The sequence below is a fragment of the Maudiozyma barnettii genome (assembly GCF_903064755.1).
Source record: "Maudiozyma barnettii strain CLIB 1767 genome assembly, contig: KABA2_06, whole genome shotgun sequence".
Classification (NCBI taxonomy): domain Eukaryota; kingdom Fungi; phylum Ascomycota; class Saccharomycetes; order Saccharomycetales; family Saccharomycetaceae; genus Maudiozyma; species Maudiozyma barnettii.
This window is the reverse complement of record NW_024545243.1, coordinates 616,772-630,289: the sequence shown is the minus strand read 5'-3', so window position 1 is coordinate 630,289 and position 13,518 is coordinate 616,772. Positions and strand designations below refer to the sequence as shown.

General features: G+C 35.5%; 5 protein-coding genes across 5 annotated transcripts; 3 read left to right on the top strand and 2 right to left on the bottom strand.

The window, feature by feature from the left end:
* Positions 1-719: 719 nt before the first annotated feature.
* ICT1 (lysophosphatidic acid acyltransferase ICT1) lies at positions 720-1,976 on the bottom strand (the record flags this gene model as incomplete). Its single annotated transcript, XM_041551384.1, has 1 exon — positions 720-1,976. One exon carries the CDS (start codon positions 1,974-1,976, stop codon positions 720-722), a length of 1,257 nt encoding a protein of 418 aa, XP_041407318.1.
* An 879-nt stretch (positions 1,977-2,855) lies between these two features.
* On the top strand, positions 2,856-3,140 carry MIM2 (Mim2p; the record flags this gene model as incomplete). The annotated part of the gene is made up of 1 exon (XM_041551383.1): positions 2,856-3,140. One exon carries the CDS (start codon positions 2,856-2,858, stop codon positions 3,138-3,140), a length of 285 nt encoding a protein of 94 aa, XP_041407317.1.
* A 1,673-nt stretch (positions 3,141-4,813) lies between these two features.
* On the top strand, positions 4,814-9,583 carry ARO1 (pentafunctional protein ARO1p; the record flags this gene model as incomplete). The annotated part of the gene is made up of 1 exon (XM_041551382.1): positions 4,814-9,583. One exon carries the CDS (start codon positions 4,814-4,816, stop codon positions 9,581-9,583), a length of 4,770 nt encoding a protein of 1,589 aa, XP_041407316.1.
* A 406-nt stretch (positions 9,584-9,989) lies between these two features.
* Positions 9,990-11,204, top strand: ERG27 (3-keto-steroid reductase; the record flags this gene model as incomplete). The annotated part of the gene is made up of 2 exons (XM_041551381.1): positions 9,990-10,030; positions 10,205-11,204. The coding sequence occupies 2 exons, from the start codon at positions 9,990-9,992 to the stop codon at positions 11,202-11,204; spliced, it is 1,041 nt and encodes a 346-aa protein (XP_041407315.1).
* Positions 11,205-11,448: 244 nt separating this feature from the next.
* SAC6 (fimbrin) lies at positions 11,449-13,380 on the bottom strand (the record flags this gene model as incomplete). Its single annotated transcript, XM_041551380.1, has 1 exon — positions 11,449-13,380. The coding sequence occupies one exon, from the start codon at positions 13,378-13,380 to the stop codon at positions 11,449-11,451; it is 1,932 nt and encodes a 643-aa protein (XP_041407314.1).
* Positions 13,381-13,518: the final 138 nt, after the last annotated feature.

Genomic DNA, 13,518 nt, shown 5'->3' with positions numbered 1-13,518 from the left:
TATATACGCATATATATATTACATAAAATTATGTATTCTTTTGCTAGAAGAACAATTATAATATTAATTCTTGTCGTTAATGAAACTGCAAAGATCATCATCACAATTTTACTACATATTTTAACTGGGAAGGTATGCTACCAAAATATTATTTCTTCGGTTTTTTCACTGGAATTGATGAATGTTCGGCATCGCTTTTTCCGATGATTGATTGATACATTGATAGGGTCAGACATGATGAGTAAGAACAACTAGATGAAGAACAATAGAACAATGCAGATGGTTGATTCAATCGTGAGAATTGTGGACGATGTCGAGGTATGTTGGATTCCGACATGGTATGACAATGTATAGTTTAGGATGACTGTTTTAAAGTTGGTGATTGATGCGATACGTGCGCGCAATTCATAGGAGGAGGGGAAGGGCCGTTGTGCTGTCACTTATAGAAATACAGTTTTTAAAACCACTTATTTTAATTCAAGAGACTCTACAGTATGTTACATTTTTTGTTTAAATTCTTGTTGTAAACCGAGAAGGAGAATAAGAAAAGTCTATTGTTGGAAAATGCATGTGACCAACGATACATATATGTATCTCATGTAATTTACAGATAAATTAAGGTGTGTTTGAAGAAAAAAAAATGAAAATATTATTAAGAATGAGAATCTATATATTTGAGATGTTTTAGTTTTGATGGAAGTACACGACTTATTCAAAATTTATTTAAGAAAGGAAAGAATTTGGTCACTAAAGAAATTTGGGTTATCTAAAAACAGATTATGCCCTGCATGGGGTACTTGAACAAAATCCACTTCTTTATGTGGTTTGTAGTTATATGTTTGTGCTAATTCTGTAGCCATTTCATAACCAGCTTCTCCATTCATCCAATCATGATCACCATACATCAATAGTACTTTATTTGCTTTCAATTTTGGTAAGTTATCTAGAATTGGATCTTTTGCCAATAGATTTCTAGTAAACATATTTGTGAAATTCGAAATTGTTGTTCTAGGAAATTTATCACTTTTATAGAAAATATGATATAAGTAATCATGATATTCTGTACCTGGTACATTAACATAAGCTCTATTAATATAACGTTTTGCTAAAGATCCGCCGATAGGTCCCATATATCTTAATGTATTAAGTTGATTATTGAATAAGAATGTGGGTACTTTGAAGTTTCTTGAATAATATATCGATGAAGGATCCTCTTGAGTCACTTGATATTCTTTTGCTTCAACAAAGTTATTATTCAAAGAGTAAACATTACGTTCCATCCCCAAAGGCGAAATTAAACCAATATTTTCGATTTGATCAGGATGTGTAATAGCGTATTTAAAGGAAATATAACCACCAAAGGAATGTCCGACAATATTAAATTTTTCAATACCATTATCTTTACGCCATTGGTCAATTCTATCAAGGTAGTAATCTTCATAATCACTTAGGACTTGTTTTTCCTTTAGAGTGTCAACTTGTTTAGTCATTGAAAATCTTGAATGATCTTTATTGAATGTCATCTTATTAGTATTTGATGAAGGTAATTTAATATCGGGTGTTTGCGATAAGCCATTCCCAGGTAAATCAATAGCATAAAGATCTCTTATCCCATTTGTTAATTTATTAAAAGTTAAATGGAATGACATAGATGATGCAGCATAACCATGAAGTAATAAAGTAGGAGTCTCAATAATTTGAGGATTTTCTTTTGAATTAACAGAATTATGGAAATGCCATTGATTAATAGTGTGATTAGCTACCATTGAATTTTGTGAAGTCACTGTATTATTCAATTTCAATTTACTCATAATATTATCCTGTAATAACTTCAATTGTGTATCAAGAGATGGATACGTTGCTGCTGTTGCAGTGTTTGGATTGATTGAAGCAGGCACCACTAGGGCATCGCTTGAAAGTTTGTGTTCGCAAAATGAAGTTTTAATAGTAGACCACATTCTTGTTGTCCCTATCATAACAATATTGAGTAGATATTATATTATTTTCATATAATTGAGCATATTTACACCTATATAATGAAAACAAACGTAACCTCAAGAAATCGTTCCAGTTATCATCTCTCTTTATATAATCTTGAAGTTTCAGTTTTTGTTGAGTGGAGGGTATGAATGATTACATAAAAATATGATTTTATCAACCAAAAAAGAAAGAAAGAACTTCGGAGAATATCACTACGAAAGCGGCGCAGTTCACGTAATAAATTCGAAGATTCGGCCGAAGATTCACTATTTTTCATAGCAAATTTCGTTGTGACTATTTGTGTCCGTAGCGGCACCGAAAATTTGAACGTTTGTTAACTCCGCGGGTTCCCAAATCAGTTTTTTGCGTGCGGAAGATATCAATTAACATTCTATGGTCTACCCGGAAATAAGCCTGTGATTTGAGAGTAACGATCGAATGACTAAAATAATGTATCTAATAGTGTGGGTTGTATCTCTACCGATATTGAACCATGACTGTAGAAACAGCGACACTTTCAGGTGATGCTGTCGTTGTCGTTGTCGATATGTGAGATATGTTTATTACCGGCAGTTCCTGTGGGTTTGGCTGATAATGATGTTTCCATGTTTTCTTTAGTGTGTGGGGGAGATCACTGCGAACGACGTGGTGTAATTTCCTTTTCCCGTTGGACGAGAAACAGAGAGAAGGAATATCTCCTCCTCCATTAGGCGTAGAATTTCGCATTCGATTTTGCTGCGATATACGACGATTCAATACTATTTTTTAATCAGTATTTCACCTCTTAGCACAAGGGAAATTCACATATATATAACAACTAAAGAAGTAAAAGCTTCAGCAGTATCACATATTAGCCTTCCTGTTTCCGTGGCCTTATGAGCGAGGAAGTGATATCAATGCACAGCGGTTCGTTTGAGTCCTCCACTCCTACAACTGAGGATGAAAACCATGAATACGATTCAGATCTGGAATTATTAATAGATGATGAGGATTCTCAATTGGAAAAACGATTACTTGAAGCAGAAAGACAATGGAAGGAGAGTCTGCAACAGTTGTCGAAGGCGATCAACTGGTTGTTGTTACCTCTATTAGGGAAATTCTTAGGAAGACGTTTCGCTAGAATGGTGTGGTCACGTGTGGCAGGCATTGTTTTCCAATGAGGAGTGCAATGAAACTTTTATGAATGCATTTTAACCAGATATTGATAAGGTCAGTGGCTACTTTCCACACGTTCAATTAGTTGCTTCATGTGTGTATGTATTTGTTTTTTAGTAGGAGAAGTTCCGGGGAACTTCGGCGGCTATTTTCCTAGCAAACGCCTTTTAATTAATATATCAGATAAACAAATATACAAATATATATATAAGGCGAGAGTATTCAATGATTTTTTTATTATTTCACTGTATTGAAAGTCCATTAGGTGTAGCGAACTGCTGAGTACAATCCGGATTGGTACAATCTCTTCCTGTTCAAAATTGGAACTCTACGAACCATAAGATTTGGGAATTCATTTGTATCATTTTGATTGTTCAACGAAATTAATGTTTCAACAACTGTTTGGTAATATTCGTAAGCGCATTTATTGCATCTAAATTCAAGACACCGTCAACTTGCACAACATCACCTCAGTCAAAATAGAACAAACAACTTGCATAATGAACATATTTTCATTCAAGAACTGAGAGATAATTCATATAGAATATGTAATCAAAAGTTTCAAATCTCGTAATCTCACCTATACATATACGCCTACTGAAATTGGTAGCACAACTCTCAATTGGTGTGATTTTTTAATATACAGAAGTAGTGGAAATTAACAGATAATAGATATCTTATTTAGTGATAATTATTGAGTTACGGTATGATGAGGAATTAGAACCGCATACATTATTTTTGAAACCATACAGTCACTTTCATCTTTGAGTTTACAACATTGAATAATTTCGCTAGCTGAAGTTCCCTATTAGGTTTAATGTTGTGAAAATAAAGTTGTTCTGCAAAGTTTACCGAAACTTATAATTATATATATAGACACCAATATTAAGCGTTAAGCCATATATCTCAATGGATATCCAAGGAACAAAGGGGTTTAATTCACATTCTTATCCTTCATACCAAACAATCTAAAGTCGATGTCATCGGTTCTTGATCTTGTTTGTTTTGTATAAGTTTCTGCTCTTTTATTTTCAGATAAAAGCGATTTCGCGTTATAACAAGCTCATTGTCAGTGTCTCACTATACTTTAGAAGCAAAACAACAGTTTCGTGATAACACCGATGGTCAATAACAACGTCTTGGCATGCCATAGTCCAAAACAATATCAGTTTTAAATTAAAAATGATACTTCATTAGTTCTAGTACTCTCATGACATTGGCTCACAATCCATCCTGCCGTGTCGTGTGGCATGATCTCTCCGTCACTGACAATGCTGACTCATATCTTTGCTACGGGGTGTTTAGTATAAGAAATTTCACTTTGAAAAATTTCATTTCCTCTGCTGTTGTGCGGGAGTTTCACTATAAACAAACAAGCTGAAGCGTGTGATGTGATTATGATACTAAGTAATCAAGACATCCAGTCCTGTGAAGACAGCGAGTTTTCGAAGTGGGAGGGAAGGGAGGACCCAAAGCTGAGAGGTGGAAACTGGAAACCATCTTTTTCACTTCAACATACCATCAATAAGTTCACGGTCAGACCGTATTTGAATGTATTATCTTACAATTTGTATGTCTTATTATTATTATTGTATCCAATTGGTTTTACTCTTTCTAAGCTCAAGCTATTAAAGGACCAAAGCCGGTTTTATATAACATTCCACTATTTTAACAAATCATGGCTACTCCCACTGTGTCACTTGAAAAAGTGTCTATTTTGGGGAAACCTACTATTCATGTAGGTTACGATATTCATACCCATATGATTCAAACCATCATTAATGATTGTAAATCATCTACTTACATTGTGGTCAATGATGCTAACTTGACAAAAGTTCCATACTGGGAACAATTAGTCACTGAATTCGAAAAATCTTTACCAAAGGGTTCTCGTTTATTACGTTTTGTTACTAAACCAGGTGAGGCAAACAAGACTAGAAAAACTAAAGAATCTATTGAAGATTTCATGTTAGTACAAGGTTGTACAAGAGATACTGTCGTGGTCGCTATTGGTGGTGGGATCATTGGTGATATGATTGGTTTCACTGCTGCTACTTTCATGAGGGGTGTTCGTGTTGTACAGATTCCAACTTCTTTATTGGCTATGGTCGATTCTTCCATTGGTGGTAAGACTGCTGTCGATACTCCAATTGGGAAAAACTTTGTTGGTGCATTTTGGCAACCACAATTTGTTTTGGTAGATATTAAATGGTTGAGTACTTTACCTCAAAGAGAATTCATTAATGGTATGGCTGAAGTTATCAAGACTGCTTGTATTTGGGATGCAGATGAATTCACTAGACTTGAAGTTAATGCTAATTCTTTCTTAGATATTGTTAACAACGCAAAATTCGTTGATTACAAGAGCACTATGACTGATGAAACTTACAACATTTCTGATACAAACATCGAAGCCATCTTAGAACATACTTACAAATTGGTTTTGGGAAGTATTAAAGTTAAGGCCGATGTCGTCTCCTCCGATGAACGTGAATCTAGTTTAAGAAACTTATTGAATTTCGGTCATACTATCGGTCATGCTTACGAAGCTATTTTAACTCCACAAGCTCTACATGGGGAATGTGTCTCTATCGGTATGGTTAAAGAAGCCGAATTGTCTCGTTACTGGGGGATTTTATCTTCTACTCAAGTGGCTCGTCTATCTAAGATCCTTGTTGCTTATGGTTTACCTGTCTCTCCTGAAGAAAAATGGTTCAAAGAATTAACTTTACATAAGACTACTCCTCTAGAGACGTTACTTGACAAGATGAGTATTGATAAGAAAAATGATGGTGCTAAGAAGAAATGTGTCATCTTGGAAAGCATTGGTAAGTGTTATGGCACTTCAGCTCACGTCGTCTCTGATGAAGATTTTAGATTCATTCTTACTGATGAAACTTTGGTCTACCCTTTCAATAATATTGAAAAAGATCAAAATAAGGTTATCGTCCCACCAGGATCCAAATCTATCTCTAACCGTGCCCTTGTTATGGCTGCTCTTGGTGAAGGTACGTGTAAGATAAAGAACTTATTACACTCTGATGACACGAAACACATGTTAGCAGCTGTTGATTTATTGAAGGGTGCCAACATCACTTGGGAAGATAATGGTGAAACTGTCGTTCTAGAAGGTCGCGGTGGTGAAACATTAACAGTATGTGACCAAGAATTATACTTAGGTAATGCAGGTACAGCTTCTAGATTTTTAACAACCGTTGCCGCTTTAGTCAAATCTCGTCCGGATAAGGATTACATTATTTTAACTGGTAATGCTAGAATGCAACAAAGACCGATCGGTCCTTTGGTCGATTCTTTGCGTGCTAATGGTACTAAGATCGACTATGTGAAAAACGAAGGTTGTTTGCCATTGAAGGTTTACACTGATTCTGTCTTTAGAGGTGGTCGTATTGAACTTTCTGCTACAGTTTCATCCCAGTACGTTTCTTCAGTTCTAATGTGTGCTCCATATGCTCAAGAACCAGTTACTTTGGCTCTAGTTGGTGGTAAACCAATATCACAATTATACGTGGATATGACCATCCGAATGATGGATACCTTTGGTGTCAAGGTTACCCAATCCGAAACCGAACCATACACTTACCACATTCCAAAGGCTCATTATATTAACCCACCAGAATATGTTATCGAGAGTGATGCATCCAGTGCTACTTATCCATTAGCTTTTGCTGCTTTGACCGGTACCACTATAACAGTTCCAAATATTGGTTCTGCCTCCTTACAAGGTGATGCCAGATTTGCTAGAGACGTCTTAAAGCCAATGGGTTGTACTGTTGATCAAACAGCTACTTCAACTACAGTTACTGGGCCAGCTCAAGGTCAATTGAAACCCTTAAAGCACGTTGATATGGAACCAATGACAGATGCATTTTTAACAGCTTGTGTGGTTGCTGCCGCTGCTAACGATGGTAAGGGTACCGGTAACGTTACAACAATTGAAGGCATTGCCAATCAAAGAGTTAAGGAATGTAACAGAATTGAGGCAATGGCTACACAATTGGCCAAATTTGGTGTAGAAACTAGAGAATTACCAGATGGTATCCAAATTTACGGTCTTGACTCTATCGATGAATTGAAGGTTCCAAGTAATTCATCTGGCCCAATTGGTATCGATACTTATGATGATCACCGTGTTGCTATGAGTTTCTCCTTATTGGCAGGTATGGTTAATTATAATTCCAAATCTGAAAATGTTACACCTGTAAGAATCCTGGAAAGACATTGTACAGGTAAGACTTGGCCAGGTTGGTGGGATGTTCTACATACCAATATGGGTGCTAAACTAGATGGTGCCGAACCATTGACCTCTTCTAACGTCAATTCCAACAAGAGTGTTGTCATCATTGGTATGAGAGCTGCTGGTAAAACTACTATTAGTAAATGGTGTGCAGCTGCCCTTGGTTACAAATTGGTCGATTTAGATGAACTTTTCGAAGAACAATATGAAAAAGGTACCATTAAAGAATTTGTTGCTGAACATGGTTGGGAAAAATTTAGGGCTGAAGAAGCTAGAATCTTTAAGGAGGTTATTGAAAAGTACGGTGACTCTGGTTACGTGTTCTCCTCTGGTGGTGGTATTGTCGAAAGTGGCGAATCTAGAGAATCTTTGAAAAAATTCGCCTCAGAAGGTGGTATTGTTTTACATCTACACAGAGATATTGAAGAAACTATTATATTCTTACAAAGTGACCCAACAAGACCAGCTTATGTTGAAGAAATAAGAGATGTTTGGTCCAAAAGAGAACAATGGTATAATGAATGCTCCAATTTCACCTTTTTCGCTCCACACTGTTCAACTGAAGCTCAATTCCAAAAATTGAGAAAGGTATTTGGCAATTTCATTAACATGGTCACTGGTAAAAGACAAATTGCCATTCCAACCAAAAGATCCGCTTTTGTTTGTTTGACTTTTGAAGACTTAACTCAACAGGTCGACAGCTTGAATCCAATTACCTATGGTTGCGATGCTGTTGAAGTAAGAATCGACCATTTAGCTGAGTTGGATTCTGATTATGTTTCCAGACAGCTTTCTACATTACGTATTGCTACAGACGGTCTTCCAATAATTTTTACTATTAGAACTAAGAAACAAGGTGGTAAATTTGATGATGATGACTTCGTTACACTTAAGAAATTGTTTAACCTGGCTCTAAAATCTGGTGTTGAATATATCGATGTTGAATTAACTCTACCGTCTGACATCCAATATAATGTTCTTAACAACAAGGGTTTCACTAAGATCATTGGTTCTCATCATGATTTCAGTGCCTCCTATAACTGGGATGACGCAGAATGGGAGAATAGATATAATCAGGCCCTATCTCTCGACGTCGACATCGTAAAATTTGTTGGAACCGCAGCAAAATTTGAAGATAACTTGGCTCTAGAAAGATTTAGATTCTCTCATACTACCAAGCCATTAATTGCCATTAATATGGGAAAGATTGGTCAAGTCTCTCGTGTGTTGAACACTCTATTGACGCCAATTACATCCAATCTGTTGAATACTGCCGCTGCTCCAGGTCAATTAACCTTACCGGAGATCAATCAAATCTATACTTCTATGGGTGGTATTACTGCAAAGGAATTTTTTGTTGTTGGAAAGCCAATCGGTCACTCTAGATCACCAATCTTACACAATACTGGTTACAAATTATTAGGTCTACCACACAAATTTGATAAATTTGAAACCGATTCTGCCCAAACTGTTAAAAAGGAATTACTTGAAGGTAACAAAAATCTAGGTGGTTTAGCCGTCACTATCCCATTGAAACTAGATATAATTCCATTTATGGAAGAACTATCTGATTCGGCCAAGACTATTGGTGCTGTAAATACAGTTACTCCAATCGGAAATGGTAAATTCCATGGTGACAACACTGACTGGTTAGGTATCAAGAACTCTTTAATCAGTAATGGTGTACCAAGTTTAGTTTCCGGAGTTTCTGGTTTAGTTATTGGTGCCGGTGGTACTTCAAGAGCAGCAATCTATGCCCTGCACAACATGGGCTGTGAAAAGATCTATTTAATCAACAGAACTACTTCCAAGTTACAAGATCTAAAGAAAACTTTCCCAGAGGAATACAACCTTGTTATCATTGAAAGTACAGCAGATGCTGATAAACTTCAAGACACTATTAGTGTTGCTGTCAGTTGTGTACCAGCCGACAAACCTTTAGATGAAGAATTGGTCAGTAAACTTGAACGTTGCCTAACTAAGACTACTCACACTAAATTCCTTCCAACTCTTCTTGAAGCTGCTTATCTACCAACAGTCACACCAATCATGAGACTAGCTAAAGACAAGTACCAATGGAATGTTGTTCCCGGGGCTCAATTGTTGGTTCACCAAGGTGTAGCACAATTCGAGAAATGGACCGGTGTCAAGGCACCATTCCAAGCTATCTTTGAAGAAGTCACAAGAAATTAAATGTAGCATAACACATATATATGTATTTATTTATTTTGTATATGATTTTATATGATAATAATCTCTATTGAAACACCCATGTTATCTTAAATCCGTCAGTCCTTTGTTATTTAATATTCATCGTTTAGTTGATATATTTCTTTCGTTGTTTTCTTTACGGGAACGAAACGGAGACAGCGGATCGTGTCGGCCATCAAGAAACTAAACGATTTAGTTACTGTCTCAATGAGGGATCCTCGAGATGGTTCATCTTGGAATAATTTGACTGTCAATAAAAAATATATATATATAGTTATCTTTATTTTTGAAGTTGGTGTAATTAATATATTTACGAATACGTCAACCTCAAAAGTATATATTGATATCACAGATTGACATCACAGATTGTTTTAAGAAGAATCAAATAATGAGCACTAGAAAAGTTGCAGTAATTACAGGTACAAATAGGTATGTATATTTAGGTCGGGTTGATCTTAGATTACTTCAACCACCCCTACCATTTTTGGGTCTTTATTTTCAATATGACTAACCATTAAAATAGGAGATTGTAAGGATGATATGTTCTTTTACAAGATAAATAAATTATCATTCTTCCTTTTTGGTTTCATTTCTTTTAAACAGTAACCTTGGTATCAACATCGCATATCGATTGATTGAAAGGGAGAGTCCATCCACTAGATTGACAATTGTTGTTACATCCAGAACTTTGCCACGTGTGAGAGAGGTCATTGAATTATTGAAAAAGCATGTTAAAAAAGTGAATCGTGTTGGGTTAGTGGATTATGACTATCTTCTTGTTGATTTTACTGATATGGTGAGCATTTTGAATGCATACTACGAATTAGAAAAACAATATAAAGCGATTCACTACTTATTCATTAATGCAGCTCAGGGTGTATATGATGGTATTGATTGGTTTGCTGCTGTGAAGGATGTCCTGGTGAATCCATTAGATGCCGTAACTTATCCAACGTATAAAATCCAAAAAGTTGGTGTAAAATCCGCAGATGGGATGGGTTTAGTCTTTCAAGCAAATGTATTTGGTCCCTATTATTTTATTCACAAGATACTTCCATTATTGCAAGAAGGTAATGCTATTATTGTATGGATTTCCAGTATTATGTCCTTACCTAAGTATTTATCCTTGCAAGATATGGAATTGCTCAAGAGTGACGCATCATATGAAGGTTCTAAGAGACTTGTAGATTTAGTCCATTTAGGGACGTACAAACCAATGAAAGATATAGGTGTTCATCAGTATGTTGTTCATCCAGGTATTTTTACAAGTCATTCATTTTTTAAATTTTTGAACGTTTTTACATATTACGGTATGTTATTCTTATTCTATTTTGCGAGATTATTGGGATCCAAGTGGCATAATATTGACGGTTATAAAGCTGCAAATGCTCCTGTATATGTCGCAACATTGGCCAATCCACATTTTGATAATCAAAACGTGAAATTTGGGTCAGCAACTTCATTGGATGGTATTGAATACATAGAGAGAACGGATATAGACCCTACAGGTATGAGTGATGTTATGGGATATATGAACTCTAAGACGGAAGAATGGGATGAAAAATTAAAGGATCAAATTACGAATAGTAGGGTTCCTATTTAATAAGTTGTATAAAAAAACATATTTACATTAAAGACGAGGAAGTTTAAAATGTATCGTGTTCCTGCAAAAATATAAAAAAAGTATTTCAAATTTTTAAAAATGATTAATTAAATACGGTTCACTGAATAGTTTATATTTAATATTAATAATAGTACATTTCTGAGGAAATTGCAAAATTCACAGTTTATAAGTCAATGTCAAATATAACAACTGTGAAAGCTAAAGTTGCCATAACCGAGATAATTTATTTATTTAAAGACATCAAGGAGGCGACGAAAGTCAAGATTAATCTCGAACGAACTTCGTTAATATCTTCTGGAACTAACCAGATCAAAGCACCCAACTTTCTAGCAATAGAAATAGCTAATCTAGCATTGGCATAACTGTCTTCTGGTGTGTTACCTGGGGTAACTAAATCATAGTCAACATAACCTGGGGCAATACCATTTAAAATGTCCAATAGGAAGTGAGAATTGGACAAAGATTGGTCCTTGAATGAACGAACAGTAGATGATTTCCCACCTTTAGTGACTTGGTCTTGAGCCCATTTCAATATTTGTGCATCACTCATATCTCTACCACTAGATGAAAGTTTGTTCATGGTGTTATTAATGTTTCTACGCATTAATTGCCATACGAGGGCTAAAATAAGTAATTTATTACCATCTAGGATATCTGACCCTTCAATACCAACAAGTGAAAATCCATTACGTTTACCTAAATCAACAGCGTAATTAGTATTTTCAAGGGCCTTGAAACGAGATAATTCAGTAGTTGGATCTTTCTTATAATTAATATGTTTCTTGTCGACCGAACCTGGCATAACCTTTTCATAAGCTTGTAATAATATTAAACCATCCTTCAAATCATCGAACAAAGAAACAATTGGTGGATCAACATCTAATGAATTCAACCATAATGTGAAGACTCTTGCTTCTCTTTCACCTTCTGCATCAAATTCTTCAATTTCAGGTTTTTCAGCTTCTTCGAATGGTTCTAGACCCGGATGGTTATTGAACAAATTAGCAACAAAGGCTAAATTCAATTTAGGGTTACCTTTAACCAATGCACCGGGAGTCAAATATTTTCTGCATTCCAACTTATCAGCATTATCCAAGATTTGTTCAGCCCTTTGCATCAAATCTGATGTTTGTAATGGTGCTACAGAACATAGATCTGGAGCCAATTGATTTAATAAAACAGTATAGTTTTCACCATCTTTTACATCCTGAGAGAAATTGGTCACTTGTCTATGCCAGTTAGCTTTCTTCAAATGGTAATTAAACCAACGTAGTAAGATTTGCTCAGGTGGTAATCTTAAGAATTGTTCCAAAGTTTCATCTTCTTCAAGTAAACGGTATAATTCAGGGTGTAATTTAATATCGATCTTTGCCAAAAGACCTCTTCTAATAACTTGCCATATTAAACCAAGAATTAAATGTTCTCTCCCTTCAATGATATCTTCAGAATGAACATTGACCACAATACAACCAATTGCCTTTGCAGAATTGATAACAATATTGGCATTTTCACTGGCTTGGAAATTATTCAATGGCTTCCCATTTTTTGGTCTATTTAGGACTCTGGTATCAATAGTATCTGGAACAGAATCATTAATCAATTTAGATAAAACCCAACCATCTCTACATTCATCGAATAATTGGAAAGTATCGGTTGGAAAAGGTAACAAATGACCCACTTCACTATCACCAGTTAAAACACTATTAATATGTTTAGTAAACTCGGTTCTTTCTTCCTCATTGATAGTATGCGTAGTACCAGTTTGAGAACCACCAACGATGATTTTAGCTTGCGCACCCGTACCTTTGTATTGCAATGCTGGTTTCCCAGGAGATGTAGGCATTTGAACAGTAGTATTATCAACAGCAAAACTAGTCTGAGGTACTGCTCCGGCTTTGCTTTCTTTTAATCTAGCTACCAATGCCACATAGTCATCTAATTCAACGTGACCAGAAGCATCAACATCAACATGTTTCAAGGTTTCTCTAGCTTCATCATAAGAAGCTTCTCCAGAGGCACTGACTGCCTCCAAAGCTTCTTGTTTAGCAACATAACCTTTGTCCTCGATATCGATAGCCCTAAACTTTTCGATGGTACTGAATAAATCCTCCTGAGTCAAAACAGGGAATTTCCTTTGCAGTTTAACAATATTCATTTTTCCTATACTATCTTCGTTATAGAATTGGTCTTACTAGTAAATATTTCGTTTTAAAAATTAGGAATTCAAACTATCTCTAACCCTATTTATCATGTACATATATATATATAAAGTTAGGATGAGAGACCCTTGCGT